Consider the following 21,035-nt stretch of genomic DNA (forward strand, 5'->3'; position numbering starts at 1 on the left):
CCTGGGAGGACTGCTCCAATATGTGCCGCCAGAGACGGCCTGTAGTGTCCTTATTCCGAGAAAAAGGTTCCCTCCTATCGAATAAATGATTCACGGGGCTCTGTGGCTCTCACTTGTGACTGGCTGGTCTTTGGTGAGTCTATATGCACAGTAGCTACAGTATGACAGCTCTTAGCAGTGTCTTTACAGGTCAACACGCATTTTCTCTAAAAGACAAACTTGCACTTGCTCACTTTCCAAAGAAGAAGGACGCCTATTTTTGCCTCTTTGTCTGTCACGCTGAGGACACATGTAATGAGAGAGTGAACACCCAGCTCCACCAAGCTGATTATTGCCCGAGCCTATAATCTGTGAACATCTGCAGCCTCAGTAGTCTGTCGCTGCTGGTCTCCAGAGTGTTAGAAATCTGCCAACAGCAGATTTGTCCACTCTCGCTAGAGAGAGACTTACCTCAGTTTGGACACAAACACAGTCTTGCTCAGTTTTGGGACACGGACACGGTCAAATAGAAAAGCCACGTACTCGTTGCACTGGTGCCTAAACTTTTTATTTAGGTGCACCAGCACATGATTAAGGTGCACATGTTATCAATGTAATTTACAAGAACATTACTGATGTTAAAGTGCTGGACAAACTGAAATAAATGCTTCTTTGTAACACACCAACCAGCCAAGGCTCAGTTCTTACATACTAAACCCAAATGGAAAACATCAGTACTCGTGGTGACACTCAAATTCCTCAATTATCAAGAAATGGGGAGAAAACAGTCAGCGTCCGACTCACAGGAGAGGGAGGGGAGGGACAGGCCGAGGCCAAATCTCGGCCGAGCTCTGCCTTCGGACTGAGGCACAGTCGGACGCACCTGCCTTGAATTGGCACCTGAACCACAGCCACTGGCTCACAAGAAATGAGAATAAGCGTGAAGGCGATGATTCAGGTCGACCCTGTTACATTCATCCAGATACAGACAGATATTTTTGAGAATGTCCCCATTTAAAAAGAAAGAAGAAAGGAATCCTGTCCACATGAGTTTCATTTTGCAAAACATCTCCATACACGAGCACGCAAAGCGATTTCAAATGTCTACATCGACTACACGTCGAACACCAGAGAAGAACATTTTGAGCATGTGCATGGAGGTTATTTATCTTTGGTGGTAGTAACGATGGAAGCTTTTTATTTATTCACTCGTCGTTATTTGCAGCCTGTTTCTGAACCCTCACTTCAGACCTTTCAGAAACACCAACAGCGCCAACTGAACGTAAACTAACTAGTAGTTAGACGGCGCTGTTGCTGTTTTGGGTTTTTAAATCTGTACTGCAGAAGGCATTTTCAAAAATGGCTGTTTTGGTGTCTTAAAACGCTGTTTGACGGACGGCCAAAGCAAAGTAGAAAACATGGCCAAGTCAACTGAGACAGAAGAAAAAAAAGATCCATTAGAGGAAGCCATGTTAACTGTCTCATTATCTCCCAACAGAACCACAGTCCAACAGTATATAATAAATGCAAACACTCGATAAAAGCAAATTATGTAAAAGGTGTTTCATTTGCTGTTTTTTTTCTCCGTCCAGGTTTCTCTCTCCAACAGAAGCTCTTTGTCCTGCTGATTTTTACACCCCGAGCTGATGAAATGAGCAGCTGTAAGCGAAGTGTTCCTGTAACTGTTAAGACTGTGCCATGCTGGCAGACCAACCAAGTGAGGCAAATCCAGTCTATCCCAATTATACAGCGGAGCGCTTTACTCCACTTACTGGAGTAAGTGCATTACCCACTAATCAGTGCCTGGCTGTACTTGTTAGTGCATGACCTTCCCTCATATTCATGCCAGAGTAAGTGCTTCTGGCAAATTAGCTCTAATTTCGCCATCACAGTGAATTCTCCCTTTCAGATGCAAATTAATGTTTGCTTTAAAAAAGAAAAATAAATTGGAAAATGTTTGTGGGTTTCTCTCGACAGCAGCCGGCACCACATCAGACCACACATCAGCTGATACGCTGCTGTAAAACAAACACGTATGAACATGTTTATTTCACTTTTAAGCGCTGAAACATAGCGTTTGTCTTTAAAACAGCCATCACTGATTCATTTGGCCACTTTGGGTCAAGTTTATAACGTGTTAACATACAAATAACATGACATTATCACAGGTGAACTTGTGTGCGACAGCTGTATTCCCGAGATCACATGATCAAGCTACTCGCTCATGGCCAAACCAAGTGGTTTCAGACCAGTCGGCGTTCTTTGAGGAACTACTGGCAGCTGCGGGTGAGCGAGAGAAGCGTCTGTTGTCAAATGCGTCAGCGTGGATGCTGCTACAGCGTCAGTCATCAGGACCGGAGAGTATTTCCGTGTTGAAAGAAGAACCAAGAACAGCACTGAAGGCTTTTCTCGATATAAAAAGATGGTTTCGCACTTCACCTGACTGACTTCACCTAGTTTCATTTCTCGACACGCCCTGCTACTACAGATAGTTTGTTGATCTGATTGATTCAAGTTCGCCCCTGATAGACAGCGATATACTTATAGATGTGTTTTTTTGTTTTTCACCAGGAAATATCCGCTACATTCACCAGCTAGTCGCTCTGCTGTGAGCGGGTAGCGTGCGCAGTGTTTTTCAAATGTGTTTTCTGTCTTTCAGCTACCTGCTGCAGCCAGAAACAAAACTGTGTCGAGAGAGTCGTGAGACTGTTGTGGTCAGACAGCTGAACAAGAAGAGATGCATGATGAATGCATTTTCTACATTATTAAACATTTACAAAGCCTCGTCTCGAAGGTTTACAAAACCAACAGGCCCGAATGAGCGGTTATAGCTATCTGTGCTGGCAGGAAGACTGACATGTTGGTATAAATCCAGATTTACATATTGCGAAAAATACACTTCTTAGTGTTCTCGCCACGAATTAGAAGATGGATGTCTCAAGTCTGCTGGCTATGCTAACTGTGTAGCTAGCGCCAGAAGACGATTAGCTTAGCGAGAGTGGAAACAAGGAGAAACAGCTAGCCTGGCTCTGTCCAAATATAATATAGAAGATCAGTAATTAACTTTTTTTTAATTGCAAGTGAAATGAAATTTGAAAAAAGACTAATTTATTGAGCAACAAGAGGTAAGAACATGTTATGTTGTGAAATCTCCCCAAAAAATGTCAAAATAGACAACAGAAGATAATTCTGGTTAAACAAGAAGTACAGCATGTTCCATTGCGGTCGGCAGAAACGGATATCGAGTCAACAAAACTCTGCTCCTTTGTGTGATTGAAGCCGACAACACACACACACACACACACACACACACACACACACAGACGGTGACTCGCTCACCAAAACATCACTCTCCAGCGCCACGGGGCATCGGATACACTTTCCTTGACGTTTCCTATAATTGCAGAGAATGAAATCAGGAATCACAAATGTTTTTCATGTCCGGCCGACCCCCTCTGATAGTTCATCGTGTCTACTTTATGACAGTTGCGTTCTCATATTTCACTCACAGACCAAAGAAATGTCTCCATGAGGTTTAAACAGTGAATAGTTCACTCAATGTGGAGCGTATCACGATCCAGCAACCTTTGGACAACCCCTGCAAAGTTTCGTGAATGTTTTTGGAAATCAGTCAGGCCAAAAAGTCCCTTTTGATACTCCAGTTATCTGGGACAACCTCAATCCTGCACTTATGTTAATCCATCCGTTGCAGTACCATGCAGTCGGTGCCTGTGACACAGGACTGAACCAAAGCAGATTTGCAGTGATCTACAAACCCGGATGGCATACACCGAGTCTGAGCCGGGGCCTCTTACGCAAATTCAACCAGCTGTGGCTTTTTGGGCTGTGCGTGCCGGGAATGTGTTTACATAACGCTCGTTTGGGCTGTTTTCTCTCACACAGCACGTCCTATAGAAAGTTGAAGGCCTGCAGTGAGGATTATTTATATTTATTAACTTTTTTTTTTTCACGACAGGTCTGTTTTCTTAAAGGCACAAAGACATTTTTTGTCCTCCATGTGAAATTTGTAGTGTCTGTGGCATACACACTACTGCTTAGTAACAATCATACGCTACAGTGTTATCAATATGCAACACTTGTGGAGATTATTGCAAAAAGTATTTAGCGTTTATAATGTAGGGAGAAGTGTAAGACATGCGAGAGAGTGGTTGTCAGTAATTGAAGTAGTATTTGGATCCCTTTGTTGAGACAAAGAGGAGCTAAAGTAACAGTACAGAGGTATTAGAGATATAGATTAGATTATAGATAGACAGACAGATCAAACACACCTCTAGCAGAAGTCCTTGAACCCATGAAAGGAGCACCCTTCGTGGGGGCGGCGTTGAAGGCACGGTGAGTATCCTCCTAAGGTGAACGGCAGCACCAGGCAGTTCAGAAGGTGTCCCAAAAACGGCAGAAAAAAAAAGGTATCATTCAAAAGACAAAGCCCTCTAGTAACTGAACTCATCATGATAGGAGCAAAGGAGGAAGTGAGATGACATGACAAAGTCCACAGAGAGAGGAAGTTGAGGTGGATGGATGATTCAACAAAACATCAGATCAGATACTGAGACAAAAGGAGCGCTCACTGATGTTCAGTTCCCAACTGACAGTCAACACTGATCCAACTTCCCTTCTTAGAAACATCCAGAGTTGAATGAATATAATCGATAACACGTTTCAAGTTTCATTTAGTATTAAATCTTCATTTTGGCCTTAAAACACTCACACTGAACCGCTTTTTCTTAGTTTTAGCTGCGTTTCTCTTCCAGGAAGTGTTCGAAGCAGACGTGTTAGAAGAGAGTTGCATGATTATGATTGATAACAAGGTTAACGTTTCATTTAATATTAAACTAAACACACTAAATAAGTCATTCGGCAGTCTGACAGTGAAAAACACTGAACAGTTTCATTTTGTATTTACGCAACACGCTAAATATTCATTTTGGCCCTCTGAGAGTAAAAAAACAGTCACTTTGAACATCTTTTCTTAGTTTTAGCCGAGTATCATGTTAACAAACATTCAATGACCAAGCTAACCATCACCCCATGTTTATTATTGTAACCATGACAACAAAGCCTCATACAGTGTCGTACAGTCAGAGGGCACAAATGTATCTGATCGTCAAACAATAATTGTACCTTTCCACTGTGCAGCTGGCCTAGATTTAAGAAATTGTACTTTTCCAGCACTGAAGTGACCTTTTAGATGTGTTAGCATCTGTTTTACTGTTGTAGCTGGTTGAGTTGTAGCTTTAACAATGCGTCAGAGTTTACAAGTTAAAGGAAAGTAGCATAGAAATAGAAATACTCATGAGCACAAGCACCTTATAATTAAATAAAAAGTCTAGTACTTGCATTAATATATGTTATGTGGTCGATTTCATCAATGCTGATTTAAAGTCGAACAAACGACAGCTCATCGCCACTCAGGCTCAAACTCTCCTGTGTGTCAGCTCGTATACAACATGTACACTCAGTGTTTCAGGTCCTGCTTTCATCTGCGTTAACCTTAATGCGTCTCTCCCAGCATGTGCCATAATGGAGGCTCAGAGTCCAGTCCCGTTTTCCTGAGGCTGAGAATCAGAGCCTGATCTGTGCTAAGCCCTGGAGCTTAAATCCCTCTCAGACGCTCATTAATACGCTCGCTGTGGGACCACACCACACCGGGGTTATGTCACTCTCCTGAGCCCCGGAGCCCGACCCTGTGTCTGACAGAGGGATCTTCTCCTCCCCCTCATCCTCATCTTCATCCTCTTTCATTTCTTCACTAACCACTGTCTCTCAGCCTCTGACACCGTCTGACCTTTACGCTCCTCATCTCCTCCACAGGTTCCTCTGAATATGACAGCAGAAGGAAATAATCACTGGGTTAAAACTATTCATCTGTCTGTAAGTGGTCTTCTTTACTTACACAGAGAAGCAGCTCGTCCAACATCAACACAGCTCCTGAAAGACGATTCGCTCTGAACACATACGTTCATTTTACATTCGTCTGTATCCGTCTGTGTTCTTCCCTGATGATCACAACCTTTTTTTTTTAATAAAGTTCTGTAAACATGCCAAGAAAAAGGTAACTTTCAAGTCATTAATGCATTTTTTAAACACATCATATAAAGGAGCACTCGCACGCCTCACTGACTATGTTTACATGCACACTAGTATTCAGCTATTATTATTAATATGACAGTATAAAGGCCATGTAAACAGCAGATTCCCAGCCTTAATCTGAATGTAGTGTTTTCTGATTAAAGGAACAGTTCGCACAAAGATGAAAATTCAATGATTATCAGGTGAAGTTTCATCGTCCACCAAAGATTTCTGGAGCTTCACAGCAAAGCAGAGTTGTAGCATTATCCTGAACAACTGAAGTGGATGGGGACTTGTTTTAAAATGGGAAAATAACAACGGAAATAAACATAAAATGTAGCTTTAGCTCTAGTTTAGACTTTTGGCAGTGGGAATGAAAGATGGAGGCTGTGTTTGCACGAGTCAAACGAGTCCAGCAACGGTGGAAAACGTCAAAATCTTATTTTTGAAGGCAAGACGGCACAAGCAGCTCCAGTTTTCCATATGTTGACGTAATAAGGACACGTCAGGTCGTGTCAATCCAGTATGCCCAGCCGCATGTAAACGGGAATATCTGTGTAACCATTTTTAACGTGCCTGTAAACGTAATCAGTAAGCAGGTGATTTAAAGTGTGAAGTTATGCTCGGCCTGACTTAAAACTTGTTGTGATTTATTTAGCTAAACATAGCATCCATAAGCCATACTTGCTTATCCTTAAGCATCACAGGGGGGCTGGAGCCAATCCCAGCTGACAGTCAGCCTCAGTCACACTGACCAGACAACCTCTTAATGCACACGTGAACTTTCATCTCATCACAGTGATTTGATGTCGCCTCACGTCTCAACGGTTCATTTGTGTTTTGAAGTGTACTAAACCCACAAAACAAAATCCTACGTGTGACTCTATCCTTGCGTTTCCAAACAACGATCTTCTGACACTGGATTGTGCAAGAGGCAAAGTTCACGTCTTCTGATGCATGACTGGAAGAAGAAAAGCAAGAAGTGATGATTGACAGAGCACCATGAGAGCTGTTGATCATCTGACAGTCATATGTTTGCAAAGTCGAATCGTTCTCTTGCCTAACTGGTTGCTTGGAGGGTTCATGACCGCTAATTTTTTTTTTTAAAATAGTAGTTTGGCAAAAACAATCCTAAAGCTGCACCACTCGATTGAAGTACTGTGTTTAAGGTGCAGTTTAGCATCTTTCAGCTCCGTGTTTTGGTTTCAGCTTGGCCCACAACTTTACTCTCACGGTTCACTCTTAACGCTCTCATAAACCCAGATTAAAGTTCTGAAAATGCGACTGTATGCTACCTGCGCAGCACCAAACAGCGGTCGGACAAAATTAGCGACGAGCAGGTAAACACAGCGGAGCATTTAGCTGCTAAATTCTGGGCCAAATATTTCCCTCATGAGTTGGTTCAGAACAAGCAGAGCTGAAATCGGGCTGAAGACCGGACTTCAATTCAAAACCACAGCTCCAAATGACTGATCTTGTTGCTCGACGTCTGTAAGCATTCAACTGTTGGCTAACACTTGACAAAGCCATGTTTACAGTACAGTCACGTGAGTCAGCGGCAGTTGGAGTTGAAGACTATAAGTCTAAACATGAAAAACATCTCAGCTGTGTGGAGTACAAAAAGACAAAGTCAGCTTGCCAGACCTCTTTGTATTTTTCTGGTAAGTAGGCTCAGGAAAATAGGTCTAAAAATATCATTTCTTGACATTTTCTGAGTTTAATTTGTTCTTCCAGATGAAACTACGAGGGTTATCAGATCATCACCTCTCAGAAAGTATTAAGAGACAGGACAGACTAAGGCTAGCAGGTTAGCATGCTAACTTTTGCAGACACTTCTGCAACACAGTACATAAAACACCAACACTGTTGTTTCCTCACACTCAGTTGATAATGTAGCTTCATTTTTTTTGAATGTTTTAAAGAAAAGATTCTGGCCATATCTTACAAACTGCTCCTTAAAAGGTGTAATTTGTAGATTATGGCCAGAACTCGAAGGTAGCTCCAAAAATTTCACCAGATTAACAGACGACTGTCGCTCCTTATACTTTCTGCTGTAGCTGGCTAGCTGCTGTTGGCTAATTAGCTCAGTTAGCTGTGGAGCTTGTGGTCTTATGAGCTGACTTGAGTTTGCTTTGCTTGAATGAAGTGTGTTTTTACGATGGGTCTACAAGTAAGGTTGTCTCAAATGGTAAAAGACCATTCAAAACTTGAATTTGGACGGCGTACTATTGGAAAGTGTAAAGGTCAACAGGTCAGAGCTGTTTTTGCCTAATAAGGGATGAGCACCGTGCCAAAGTTCCCCGAGAACCCCAGCAGGGAGGAAGTTAGAAGTAAAAGCCCCTTTTGGTTTTGGAGATGGGGAAACTCATGTTGTTGGACAGCTGTGACTCATATGAGGAAAACTGACAGGTAACTAAAAGTCCCCATTGGTGTAAAACAATGAACAAGGAGGGATAAAAACGGTAAACAGACTATAAAAAAGACAGAGTTGATAATATTAGTTCATTTTGTGTTTTAAACTTAACTTTGCCCCTTTGAAACCAAGACCGTCCATTGTGAGTCTGACGGGGCTTTAGAGAGGTGCGATGGTAAGTTAATCAAGCGCTCATCTAAGAATTTAAGTTGTAAAAACAAACTTTGGGAATGACTTGATTAATAATAAAAAAAACAAAGTAGCCCTCATGTGTTTTAATAAAGTCTGTCCAGGCCTTCTGGAGTCCTGTGTTACCTTTTTCTCAGCCGCTCCCTGAGTCCACACCTAAAAGACAAACACTATCATCCGTCTGTTTAAACTGAAGTCATGATATAAATATAAAACTTAACCAAACAAGCTCGTGACACACGTACTTTCACAAAGCATACAAACTTTGAAAAGGAGCATTTTGCTGACCCGGCACTATTCAGTATCTGAGCTCACAGTATACACAAGCGCGTTAGTACACCCGCCACTTAGCAGCCTGACACAGAAACCGCAAAATCATCCAGTCATACATCATCCTCTCATTTCACTGTAACTACGCAGGCCTGTAAAGGTTTTAATCAGCGTTGTCTTTGTACGCTGCCACACATGGAGGCTGCTCATTTGTGCTCTCAAGCCCCAGAATCTATTTCAAACTGAGCATTTCATCACAAGAGATTCAGTTATCATGGAGTGTTTATTTATCTTATTGTTGCAACACCAGCGTTTCCACGAATTTCCGAAAATAATATCCTCTCAGAGTGCTTCACAATCTTCATTTTTGTGTACTTTAGCATTGACTAACCCACTGCTACCCACCCACACACACACAAACACACACTTTACCTTGTGTCTACATTGCGTAATCCATTTAGCTTTATCAACACTGTGAGATACGTTACAGCAGCGAGCATGTCACATGGTCGACCGTATGGCTGCGGGGTATACATGTTTGAACTGTTGCATAACCATCAGGGACGTTTCCACCGCTGGTTCTTCCTCTACGACATACAGCTGAAATACTTTAATTATGTCTACAGGATTATGTGTCTTACAGCAGCTTTACTGTGCAAATAATAAAGCAAAGCCAGTACAGTGAAAGTAGGAAAGTGAAAATACAGACAGTGAAAACTAACACCATGAGAAATGTTGTATTTTCTAACAGAGCAGCAGTAGTTTTTTTTAAAAATATATTTCTAGCATGAGAGTGAACCTCCTCCTACACAATGTGCTCGCTCCTCCCCGTGTGCGTGATGGGCCAGTAGGCTGAGGACTAAAACTCGGCCAGAAGCCATTAGTTGCAACATGAGATATGAGAGCTGGGCTGGAGTTTTGGCTTCCCCCCAAGTCACAGAATGTACTTGAACAAATTCCAGCAGCAAAAAGTTAATACAGGCCAGAGTGGATTTATCTATCTGCGTCTCAGATTGCATGTGTCTACAGGAACAAGCAATCTTCCCACAACCGCTTTCAGCCTCTCTACTGCTTTATTTATAAGATTTGCTTTACCCTTCTTGTTGTCGAAAAGCGCTTTAAGGACGAATATGAGAGAAAAATCTGATGTTTCAGAGATTTCACCACAGCTGCAGTGCGTACTGTCAAGATACTGTGTGCTTGACAATGTTATTACATTTATTTTTAGCCATACTACCACTTATACTACTTGGCAATGATGGTCTGTCAGTCAGTCGGTCCTCTAGTTGTGCTCCTGAATGAAATGCAATATAGACACACCAGTTGGATGTGTTGCAATGACATTCATGGTCCCCAGAGGGAGAAGCCTGCAGGCTGTGATGATACCTTGACTTCTCTTCTGACACCACCGTGTGGTTGGGGTCTTTACTTTTTGTGAAACATCACAGCAGCATTGGATCCAGTAAAATACCTCTGTATCTACGAAAAGGATTGGCACGTTTTGAGACAAACATTCATTGTCACAAGATGATAATTTTCTAGTGACTTTGGTGATTCGCTGACTAATTCTGTAGCACCAACGCCTTGACTCTTAAAGTTAAACATCTCGACAATCTTTTGCACCATATGAGGATATATGATATATTTCATGGATTGCCATGAAAATTAAATTAGTACAGACATTCATGGTCCCCAGAGGGAGAAGCCTGCTGTTATTGATGATCCCTGACTTTTCCTCTGGCACAACCATGAGGTTGAAATCTTTACTTTTTGTGCAATGTCTCAATAATAATTGGATGGATTGTCATTGAACTTGGTTCAGGCATTCATGGTACCCTGAGGATGAATCTTAATTACTTTGGTGGACCCCTTATTATTCATTTAGTGCCACCAGCATGCCAAAGTGGCAACTTATCCAGTTAAAATATCTCTACATCGTGTTTTTAGACCGACATTCATGGTCCTCAGACGATGATTCCTAGTGACTTAGGTGGTTCTCTGGCTATTTCTGTCACGCCACAACATTGACATTTACATTTTTGATTCAAAGTTAAATATCTTAACAATCCTCTGCAGCAAATTTTATAGATTGCCATGAAAATTGGTACAGGTAATCTTGGTTTTCAGAGGATGAATCCTGCTGACTTTGGAGCTCCCCTGACTTCTCATCTAGTGCCACCATCAGGTCGACATACGTTGGTACGTTAACATGGAGTGATGTCACCCATGCTGTATTGAAGAAGACTTGAGACCACTGACGGAGATCATAAACTCATGACGAAACCATTTACTGAGTTAAAAGAAATAAATAAAGTGAGAAGCAGGGGCATTTTCTCATAAGCTCATATACAATCGGACTTCTTTGTGAAACCAGTGGAGTCGCCCCCCCTGCTGGCTGTTAGACAGAATGCAGGTTTAAGACACTTTGGCATCAGCTTCACTTTTCAGACTTGGAAACTGTTAGCATCACGTTAGCTCACATCACCGCTGTGCCTAATAAGTACAGCCTGGCAGCGCCGCTAGCAGAGCCTGGCAGCGCTGCTAGCCGAGCTGTAGAAGCGTAGTTGTTTGTTCCTCTACCGTGTACATGTGTGTCTGTGTGCACGCATACATGCCTTCAACCCTTTTAACTCCACACCCTATTGATAATGGCGCACACAGCTGGTCACATCATTAGTATTGATCAGCGTTTCTAAAATGGATTACAAACCAGACGGCCTCCACTCTCTGGGAGCCACCAGATGACAATGAAGATACATTTTATTATCCTCACAATCCACTAAAAAAAACAAACCATTTTTATTTATTTATATGATAGAGGGTAAACATTGAGGGTTGTGTTCAAGTGGTGGACGAGCTGCGAGCCAAAGCTCTGCGTTTGCAGACTCTAATGAAAGGTGACAACAAAGGGAATATGGTTGGGGGATGGTTTGCACTGAGAAGATTTAGTTTTACTTTACGTAACACATAACAAAATATGATGACATGCTTTTAAAGGCGTACCAGAGTGATGTGATCAGAGCGATCCTCCATTATCAAGATGTGTTTTATGGGCCAGATTTTACAGCTGGTGTTTCTGATAAACAGCAGATAGATTAAAGGGGTTAACATGTCGTACATTACAGATGTAAAGATACGGTATAGGCCTGCGGCTGCGATGAACCACGGGACAGACATTTTGTCTGCAGGGAGGAAAAGCTCACAGCCAATTAATGATAATAAATTAGTTACCACAATGCTCTCTTTCTCCCCCCCCCCGCCCGCTCTCCCAACGGTTAACCCCATTCCTGAACACTAAGAGGATTTTTTCCATTCATTCCTGTATTTATTATTTTTGCTTAGTAATCAGTCTGTGTGGACGCTGATCCATCTGTATCATTAACGCTGTAATCTCATGTGAAATGACGGTTACTGAACATCAACAGGAACTTATTATCTACAGGAGGAGGAGGAGGAGGAGGGGTGAATGTGTATTAAGCCTCAAATATTTGATTTATCCTTGTTTGAACAGAAAACACCTGTAATATCATCATAAATGAATATTTAGACACAGCGGGAATGCTTTAAAGTCTTTAAAGTCCGGTCTAACGCTGTTTGGAGTTGGTAATCGGTATAAAAGAGACAGTTTAATTATGCAGCTTTATCAGATTTGTTCTAATCTTGAGAGGATTTCCGTTCACGGCACTGCATTGGTCCGCTGTGTCTCTACTGAATAGATGTTACACAACAGAGGATCTATACCGAGCAGCACACAGATGGAAGGATACTGCCCCCTGTTGGTGTCACACTGCACCTCCTGGTTGGTTTACACCTCCTTGTGCATCACCTTTTCATGAATTGAAGACAAGGGGACTCTTTTTATGTTTTATTTCTACGGATGCAAAATGAATTGAAAAGACAATATCTGTAAGAGATATTATCTGCTGTTTGCAGTGTGTTAAGTATAATAAGGAAAATGTATTAAAAAGTATTAAAAGTTAAAGTACTCAATGCAGTAAAATGTCCCGTGACTGTTATATTATTATATATGACATCCTTAGATTATTATGACTCTTTACCGTTTTAGTTTGTTGAGGTGGAGCTCATTCTGAACTGTTTTGTACAGCACTGCAACTAATGATTATTTTCATTCTGGATTAATCTGATGATGATGATTGTTCTACATTAATTGATTGTTTGGTTTGAAAAGAAATAATCTGAATTAGTGAGAAACGGCGTCACAATTACCCCCGTGACACCTTCACAGTGTTTATTTTGTATAACGCTACTAGTTTTTTAATGTATTTCTTGTAGCTGCCACCAGCTTCATTTTTTATAAGGGCCTGATGTCACATGTGGAGGTAATCAATGTTCATGGCAGCATTATTAAGTGCTTCATTTTCACACTGGGATTGTTATCAATGTTATCAATCGATTGTTTTACAGGTACATTATGTTGGAATAATTCACAGGAAAGTTTCCTGAAAGTGACTAAATTTTAGCGATTATTTTAAGCAAAATAGGAATTAACATTATTCAATTATCATTGTAAACTTTCTCTTTTAAATACTACGCCTGCGAGTAGACAAATATCCGATTTTTACTTGCTTTGCACTGACTAGAAGACTTTTGGTTACACCAGCGATGAATTGGAGCTGCAGTAACATCTAAACTCAGTCTACTTAATTGATTTAATTAAGTACCAAGTTATATTTTTATTTTCAGGAAAATTTAAGGACATTATTATGGTTTTATTCAGCAATAATGGACTGAAGACCATATTACAAAATCAAAAGAGGAGTGAAAAGATTAATTTATAATTCCATTTTATTTTCAGTATTACGCAACATTAGAAGTATAAATATCTGTTTTAATATACAACATCTATGACATCCATAGAGCTTTCCTTGGGCAAATTACAAAACTCAAAACACTTTTATTGCACATATTCTAAAAGACAAACCATCGTTAAGCGAGTTCATTTAATACTAGTTTTGCACAGAGGAAGAAAAAGGAAACTGAAAAGACAAGCAGACGAAGAAGAACCTGACATGTGAAAAGACATTGATTACTGCACAAACAAATGTTCTTATTAAACATCCTTGTGACAAAGGGAGCAAAAGTCTCACACTACTAGAAACAACATTATCCGTGACACAGAACATAGATTTGGCAAATCAACAATATACAAAATATACATCCATGATGCTTTGTAAACAAACATTGAATGTGCTTTGAGGATTTAAATGTCAGTCGTCACAAGAAAGAAAAAAGGTGTCGAAAAGAAAAAAACACACGTTCAATCGTTCAAATAAAACCCAGTGATTCATGTAAAGTCAGGACGAGTGGGGAATTCATAAACCACCTTCAGTTCCAGTTTTACTCCTCCTCTCACCCTCTGAACTGAATATTGGCAAACATTAAGGTGCATTTGTTCTCTCACAATACATTAGCGATACATTTACAATATCTAATGCGAGTAAACATCAGATTAACATTAAAATCTCTGCTATCAATCTCAATGTGTTTCGGTTTCATTCTCGGATACAGTATGTCGTTTAGATAAACTATATTTCTGCGTCACGTTAAATGACGTCTTTTCTTTTTGACTCGTCGACATAGAGTATATGTAGTAGACAAGATTACTGTGTTTTTGACATAGCCAGCACGACGGAGCAAATACTGCGTTACATACTTAGTGTCCTAGGCTACTTTCTGGTCGTCCTTTAGGGTTTGCAATTTAAAAAGGCATCTACAGTATAGAAACGTGTTTGTGTGTGTGAGTAAATCGCAGAACGTGATGCGGATATATGACAGCCTATATGTGTAGTACCAAGTATTTGTACATTAACATCAAATGTATGTTGTGGACACGAACTATGCGATGCAAATAATCAGGATTCTGCATATAAAATCTCTAAAGGGACAGTTCAGTTTTGTGGAGCTTCACAGTAGATGGGGACTTGTTTTAAAGGTGGCATATGTAAGAATTTTAGCTGAAAAAATATCGACTAAGATATCTACTGAGCCCCTTCCAATCCTAGTCCAAAGCTCCTTTTCTAGAGGTGTAAACGAACACTTCCCCAAGCTCCCAGTCTGGACCACTAGCTAACTAGCTTCAGGTGCAGCAGGAAGAGGTTATATGGTGACATGCTGTCCACTATTTTGGAGTATAATTCTGACAGGCGGTCAATTCTTACATATTGCACCTTTAAAACGTGAAAAAACGTCGTAAAAAATACGTTATTTACACCCTCGAAGCGCCGTTAAGCTTAAGCAGCTACAGTGAAGATCTCGGCTTAAGACGGTGCAAAGAACGTCTCTTTAAATCAATTTGGGATCTCGGGGCTTCTAGAGACTTCATGGAGCCATTTATTGTTATTTTTCTTTTGGGTTTTTTAATGTTTTAAAACAATTCTCCATCTACTTTAGTTGTTTTGCTGTGAAGCTCCAGAAATGTTTGGTGGACCACTTCATGTTTGGCTGAACTGTTCCTTTAAGCCAGCTGTTGCTCATTATGAAGAACTAAACACTCACACATGACTCGAACAACACTGAGACTGAAGCCTGATGTCAAAAAATCCTTTGAAACCATCGCTCTGTGCTCACTTGTCTGACCTCATATCGCTCTGCACAGACACGGACATGACCGCAGATGATGCCCGAAGCCTTCAGAAATCTAACCGCAGCAATTATTTGCAAAACATGAGCAGAACTGCTGGTTCGAATCGAACATTTTTTTTCATATTTCACACAGTCATCGCTCTTCGAACTGTAGCGAGCCAGCAAATACAACCCCGACAATAAAGACATTCTTGGGAATCACTGACAGCCCTCACAGTTTCGTTATATAATGCTACATTTTTAGAAATAACCCAGTTACCCCCTCATGCCCTTTTCCTCTCTCTCTATCTTCAAGTTAATTTTGGAACATGTAGGTCACAAAGCAGAGGATGCCTTTTGACGAGATACATCACGGTAGCTTACTTTAGACCACGGAGTTATCAAGCAGAACGTGATACTCTTTAATATCAAGCATACAAACAAATGACACTGCAAAATCCTATACATATAATACAAACATGTAAGCCCATGTATCCCCGTTTTACAGTGTTATCATATTTACACCCTATTGCATAAAAATCAAAAATATATGTACAGATGTCAGAGGAATGTGAATAAACACCACAGCTTGCTAAGAACAGCAAGGTTTATTTCCTATAATCCTAAGGCCCCTTCACTAATTTATGATTTCTAGAACCGTGACGTGATTCTGTATTTTCTTGTGAAGTTTTAGGTGCGTTCCCTCCGTGTGCCACTGCACGAACCCCAACGTTAAAACCGATTTCACTGAACAGAAACAATCGTGATACAGCTGCTAACTTTGCCGAGTGAAATTTGTGTGGTCTACTGCATTTTAAAAGACATCAGGTCCTCCGAGTCTACAAGTAAACAGTGCAATTAAAAATCTTTTTATGGCACTGACTCTACAGTACATCACAACCTTTGTAAGGCTACTTACCCCTATTGCCCCTGACATACTGATTGCACAAAAGCATTCTGGGATCAACGAAATTTACCAAACATTCACTTAAGAGTAAAACGCAAACGTCAGAAATCATCAGCAAATGATTGCCTACATTCAGACCTAGAAACGTGTCACACACTCACACACACGTCTACCTCTCTATCAGCATGTAACAGCTTGCCCGGTCCTTGAATGAACAAAAAAAAAAAAAAAAAAGAAAAGAAAAGAAAAAAGAAGGCATGATGATGTTTGCACATAACATTTCTAACATTTTACTACATCTGGATTCTCGGGAGCGATGATGCTATCTTCACGTCCCTCTTTATTTTTTGTTGTTAGAACTACGTGGAGACTCCTTCTGCTGCTTGCACCTGCCAGCGTCTTTGTCTGAACTGTCCTTCGCTGCAGATGGCGCAGCTCTGGATGCGTCTCTTTTTGTGTTTTTCTGCGCAGACGTCGGCTCTTGGGCAGTTTCTTTTTTCTTTCTCTCAGCCTGCTCCTTCTTGCTGAGGGTCACCTGTTTGTCAGGGGTGGTGGTTCTGGTATCCGGGCCCTTGTGACTGTCAGGTTTGGGGGATTCCTTGGATAGCTTGCCACCAGTCTCCTGGGGTGCACAGCCGGAGATCCTGCCGCTGCTCGGATCCTTTCTGGCTGCAGGTTTCGGCAGCACTGGCGGTGGATCGGGCTGTAAGGGAACATCTGGCGGCAGCTGGTGTTGAGGTGCAGCGAGAGGTGAAGGAACGTGTTTTGGTTTGGAGTCGTGATGGTTTTTAACGACTGGGGCTTGGTTTCTGGGGGAAGGGTCTTTATGTTTGGCATCAAGAGTTTGTTTAAGCAGTGTCGGAGCTACAGATGTCTTTAGAGTGGACGAGGAAGGGGCAGCTTTAGGAGGGAGACATTTTGGCTTCGAGTCAGTGTTTTGAGCTGCTACAGAGCTTTTGGGCTGGGTTTCTCTTTGCTTCGCGTCAGCAAAAGTGGGGGAGTGTGTCAGCTCCTCCCGCTTTACGTCAACTCCAGCGGGTGGCAGCGCGGCTTGTTTCTGTTTAGAGTCATGGGTTACTTGAGCGTTTGAAGTTGGGAGCGCAGATTCTTTAGACAGATCTCTCTGTTTATTGAGCGCTGGGACAGGAGGAGCTGAACTGTGTGATTTCACCTCAACTGTTTTTGTCTCCTTCTCTGTTTTCACAGCGGTGTGTGCTACAGGTTGTGGGTCAGGCCTCGACTTTACATTTTCAGCTGCTGGAGGTGAACACTTCTGTTTTTCTTTCACACTGATTACAGGTTCCTCTTTTTTAGAGGTGCAATGTTCTGGATCAGGTGATTTGTGTTGTGCTTTTTCGGCTGGATTGTTTTTTGATAGCTGCTCTGAATCTTTCACATTCTTAATCTTTGGTGATACGGGATCGTCTTTTTTCTGCGGCAATATGCTACCCCTCTCTATTGCACCACCGGACACAGTTTTATCCTTTTTATTTACACTCAAAGTTACATTATTTAACGAGGTGACCACAGTAGAAACGTCTCTCTTCTGCTCCGCTTTAGCAGCTGTGACACATGTGTTGACCGGATCTCCTGCCACTTTCACAGCTGATCTGTTAGCTTGCACACTGTCCTTACTAACAGATCTTTCCGAGCAGTCCTGACTTTGAGATTTCAAACTGCAGGTTTTATCTTCACGTGCAGGAGCAGATGCTGCTGTTGTGACAGAGGCCTGCGGTTGCGTTTTTGAGGAGCAGATGTTCACCGGCTGCTGTTTTGTTTCTACAGATGCAGATGAGTTGTTCTGTACTTTAGGAACGGAGGTCATGCTGGAGCTCTGTGCCGTCTTCTCACGCTGACCTGTATCCAAACCACAGTTTATACTCTGCTTCACTGACACAGTTAACAGCTCACTGGCTGCTGTAGCCGGATTCTGCACTGTTTTTACATTCGCCTCCAGCTTTGCTGAAGTCAAAGAGACTACTGTGTTGGAGCTGTCTGTGTGAGGTGTGATTTCCGGCTGCTCCACTTCATCCTCCTGATCCTCATTGCTGACTTCCCGTATGGAGGGTGTTTTTCCACATGAAGAGAAGTGGGAGCTGTGTCGAGGGCCTCTGTGTTCATGAGCCAGTGATGACCCGGTCTTTAAACCCGTCCTGCTCTCTTGTTTAGCAGTAAAGTTTGGCGCCTCCACTTTGCTGGTTTGAGCCTTTAATGATTCACTGAGTCTATCCTGTGTTTTCTCACCACTCGTACTGATTTTCACCTCGGTGGCTGCATTATTTGACTGATCTTTGGAGGCAACTATGCTATTTAGAGAAGAAACAGCTTCAGGGCTCGGAGAACAAGTCAGTGGGCTCTTCAGCTTGTCTGCAGTTTTCAGTTGAGGGATGGTTATCTGTCTCTCTGTCGGGGTCTGGAGCCAAATTGGAGGACTCATAGAAACAGTGTCGCTTGTGTTGTCTGCCATCTTAGATAAACAGGTTTCTGTCTTGGAGACTCTGGGCCCTGAGAGCAGACCTATATCCAGAGTGCCCTCCAGAGGTCTGAGAGAGGACACATGGCGTCCTTCCAGTTTATATTCAGACGATGTCTTTCGAAGTGAGGACTCTGCAGAGGAGATGAGCTGGAGCTTTTCCACAGCGCTCTCTCCTCTGCCGGAGAAGAGTTTGGGGGCCAGACCTTCAGGGCTGGAGTGGACACTTCCAAGTCCGGCCTTCATGTGGTCATGAGTCATGGCCGTGTCCAGCTGGAGGCTCTTGGACCTGGTGGAGCCGAAGTGCAGGTTCTCATGGATGCTGGAAGCGCAGCGACACATGCAGTCTTCTCGTTCTTCAAATGACAGCCTCTTCCTGGTGAACTCGATGTTTGGAGCTTTAAAGTCCAACCTGTCCGGCTTCATGTTGTCTTTACTTTGTCTGGAGTGCTGCCACTCGGGGTGGATAGAGCACAGAGTCGATCTGAGTCCTCCGTCACTGTCACCGCTGCTACCAGATGATTCAGCGATGCCCTCAGAGACACGTGTGTTGAGTTTCTTATACAGCACATCTTTGAGTGTCGTGCTCGCAGCTTTGGGCTCCAGAGGACCAGAGTCTGGGCTGCTTTTGTTTTGACTCCTGGTGAGAAAATCATCCCTGTCGTCAACACACACGGAGGATAATTCGGGGTCACGTAGGGCGTCTTGCTTCTGTAGAGACTCCCTCCTCTCTGACCAGTCCTGCCTCTTCACAACCACCTTGGACTTCAGCTTCTCCTTGTCGAGCTCCTCCACCGACTCCTGCCGGCCCATCTTGCGACTGATTGGCCTCTTTAAGCAGCCCTGCTCAACAGGTCGCACACGGGTGATTGCTGGTGGCTCGCAGGCTGTTTCTTCCACACTCTGCAAGACGGTGTAATCCCTCTCACCGGTCCTCACTTCCTCATCCTGCACCTCCTCTTGGGTCACTTCCAGGCTGTGTTTTCTGGGACACAGGTGCTTCTTATCTCCTGTGTAAGACGGGGACAGCTTCTCCTCAGACTGGACTCGTTTCAGGAGGGGTGAGCGAGGCGGCTCAGCACTTTTGGGACGCACAATGTGGCGAACAATCGTGGGTGGGGAATGAATCTTGGCTGGGAAGGATTGTGTTGTCTTGGAAATGGCGACAGAGTGCCCACTAAGAAGGGGAGAGGGTGAGCGCTGAGGAGATGTCGGCTGAGGTGTAGGCGAAGGTGTGCGAGCCAGAGGAGAAAGAGGGATGCTGCTGGCAGATTTGCGCCGCCCCTGACGAAGCCTTTGACCCGGCAGTTTGGGGCCGAGGCCGTGGAGAGTGCTGGGACGAATGTGGCCCGAGCCTGCAGGGGAGTTTGGAGCGCTGGAGCTGGGAGAGCTGCTCTGGGAGGAGTTTCCACCTGGAAGTTAAAAGAACAAAGACAATGGTTATCAGTAATTTCACATACGAAATAAAAACATACAGTTGCATCAGAGTGAGTTGAAATCCCCACCTGACTGGGTGAAATCTGGTGTGGGGCGGAAGGCGGCGGTAGGGGAACGGGGGGAGAGACTGTGGGTAGGGGAGCCAGGGAGACTCTCACCAGATGACAGGGAGTGGTTCAGAGAGGAGAAACTGCGGCTGGTGTGCAGGAGAGGAGAGGGCTGCATGGCAAAACGTCTGAAAAGGGAGCGTCGCCTGGAAGAAAGCAAAGTGAGACAGAGAAGAAAGAAATTAGTCCAGATTCATTTGAACACCCTGAAAACAAAACACCCACACAGTTATAGATCAGTGGTTGTAGTGATCCCCAGCAGAGGGAGAGACAAATATTTTAACTCTTATCATATTTAAAAAATAAAAAGGTAAGTAAGGAAGGGTGGATGGATACATAATAGCTCAGAGGTGCATTAGAAATCAACATAAAACATTCACGTTGTTTCAGAAATTAATACTTTTGATTTTGCTCTTTGTATTTCTATATTATCACATTATTTGCTTTTCCCACAGTACACACATCATCTTGCACATTTCCACAGTCTCCTTAAGTTATTTAGATGCAAAATAGCCCACTGATCCTACAGAGAAATCATTCACATATTCAAATATCCCCTCAGTGTTGTCTCTCTGCCCCCTAGAGGAC

At 42.7% G+C, this 21,035-nt stretch overlaps 1 protein-coding gene across 9 annotated transcripts in view; it reads right to left on the reverse strand.

Annotated features, from left to right (window-relative positions):
- Positions 1–13,729: 13,729 nt before the first annotated feature.
- The window catches only part of mast4 (microtubule associated serine/threonine kinase family member 4), a 101,876-nt gene continuing 94,570 nt past the window's right edge, over positions 13,730–21,035 (reverse strand). For all 9 annotated transcript variants that reach the window (XM_084383173.1, XM_084383172.1, XM_084383171.1 and 6 more), the window contains 2 exons: positions 20,409–20,593; positions 13,730–20,315 (listed from right to left, as the gene is read on the reverse strand). In XM_084383173.1, the coding sequence (XP_084239299.1) occupies positions 16,771–20,315; positions 20,409–20,593 (3,730 nt within the window). In that variant the 3' untranslated portion in view covers positions 13,730–16,770. The remainder of the gene's footprint in view (positions 20,316–20,408; positions 20,594–21,035) is intronic.

Source organism: Pagrus pagrus (assembly GCF_965226575.1).
Source record: "Pagrus pagrus genome assembly, chromosome: 19".
Taxonomy (NCBI): Eukaryota; Metazoa; Chordata; class Actinopteri; order Spariformes; family Sparidae; genus Pagrus; species Pagrus pagrus.